The following is a 1,775-nucleotide window of genomic DNA, read 5'->3' on the forward strand; positions in this document are numbered from 1 at the left end:
AACGCAACCGCGACCGTCCAACGCAACCGCGACCGTCCAACGCAATCGCGACCGTCCAACGCAGCCGCGACCGTCCAACGCAACCGCGACCGTCCAACGCAACCGACAACACCCCGCGTGGGACACAGCCCTCTTCGCATCAAGCCGCCTAATCACCGCCATGTTGGATCCACTTAGGACAACCGGTAAGACCCGACTAATGCGCATGGATCTACGTCTTGGAGTACGAGACATTTGTGACCTGTCGGAGCTTGTGTGATCGGAGCTGGTGTGACAGCGTTATGCAATGCACACATTACACACGTGTTGTATGATAGGTCGGTTTGCTGTGTCTGCCATACGCCACACATCTTCTCTCGAGTTGGTCCAGGTCGTGATGTTTGCCCGCGTGCGCAGCCAAGTGACCCAGGACCTTCAAAACGCGGCTTAATGCGGATAGCACGTCGTCTTCGGCATCGCGGTGTCGACCGACTCACCAAGTCCGTTAGGTCCAACAGCGCTCCGTCACATTTCCTTTCCCACGACGTGAGGGAGTGGTGTAATATCTTTAGCGGCCTGTGGACTGAACGCTCGCAAGCCTTTGAACTGTTTTCGACAAGGCCCGGAAGAGCGGGAGTTGCCGCTGTGAGACGACGTGACAGCCATAAAGGAATCGAATAGCTCCACCGGCAAGTATCAGAATCCTAGAACGTGTGCACACGTTTCTGGTGCTTCCTTACGATGATGGCGAGCCGCGGTTAGACTTCACCGGGTGACAAAGCACCGCGCCCAGACACCTGACGGCAGCACCACACGGCGAGCTTTATAAGAACCATGGCAATTGAGGGGCGCGACTGAGATCTAACTAGTCAGTTTGTTGGACATCATCCGCCACAAAGCATCCAAGCCAGCAGGCATTGAACGCACCGTGCCGCACCAGCGTATGTTGGAACAAGTGCGCTGGTTTCGTGTAAAAGTCGAGCAGAGCTTCCTTCCTAACAGTATGACCCGTTTGGTGTACGCACCAGAAGGAAGCTTGGGTACAGTTGCAGTTTGTTTCCAGGAGCTGACGGGTGCACTGATCTCGGAAACAGCTTCGAGAACACTTCGCGTCCAAATGGAGCCTGTCTTCAACCTGCTTCCCTACTTCTTCCAATTCACCGACCTCCAGACCCGTCACATTTTTTTCCAGAAGAGTAGGGCCAAGCTCCATTGCGACCCTTTGTCTTACAAGTTTCCTTTGAGCTTCCGGCGTGTTACAGTCCACCGCACACGTGTGCGGCGCGCGGTAGCGCTCGATCGCCTCACCCACGTCCGTTGAATCGAACTTAGTGGGAAGACCGAATGAGTAACAAAATAGGTCCAGTCTCTCCGGGTCCAGTCTCTCCGGGTCCAGTCTCTCCTGGTCCAGTCTCTCCGGATCCAGTCTCTCCGGATCCAGTCTCTCCGGGCCCAGTCTCTCCGGGTCCAGTCTCTCCGGATCCAGTCTGGCGCAAACCAACCGACCTCCTTCGGCATCACACACGTCCAATCCCATCCAGCTAAAGCTACTGACCGGCTTCATATGCTTCGCCGTCATGTTGAACGCACGGTAGCAAATGTCTGCAGACGTTTCCAACGAATCCAATTCCAACCGGGACAGGTTGCCGTAAAGTCCTGACAGTTCGGAAGCAGTGTCGTAAAGCCTCGACGATTTGTATGTAGTGTCGTAAAGTGTCGTAATGGACGAAGCGGAGCTGGTGTGAGTCGGTATCACTTCCGTAGTACCGTCGTAATGCATCGACCGGTCCTGAACG

The 1,775-nt window shown here is 55.2% G+C and overlaps 1 protein-coding gene across 1 annotated transcript; it reads right to left on the minus strand.

The window, feature by feature from the left end:
- Nucleotides 1-844: 844 nt before the first annotated feature.
- On the minus strand, nt 845-1,558 carry GNI_147280 (hypothetical protein; the record flags this gene model as incomplete). Its single annotated transcript, XM_011135875.1, has 1 exon — nt 845-1,558. The coding sequence occupies one exon, from the start codon at nt 1,556-1,558 to the stop codon at nt 845-847; it is 714 nt and encodes a 237-aa protein (XP_011134177.1).
- Between the last annotated feature and the right edge of the window lie 217 nt (nt 1,559-1,775).

The sequence above is a fragment of the Gregarina niphandrodes genome, assembly GCF_000223845.1.
Source record: "Gregarina niphandrodes unplaced genomic scaffold scaffold00040, whole genome shotgun sequence".
Taxonomy (NCBI): Eukaryota; Apicomplexa; class Conoidasida; order Eugregarinorida; family Gregarinidae; genus Gregarina; species Gregarina niphandrodes.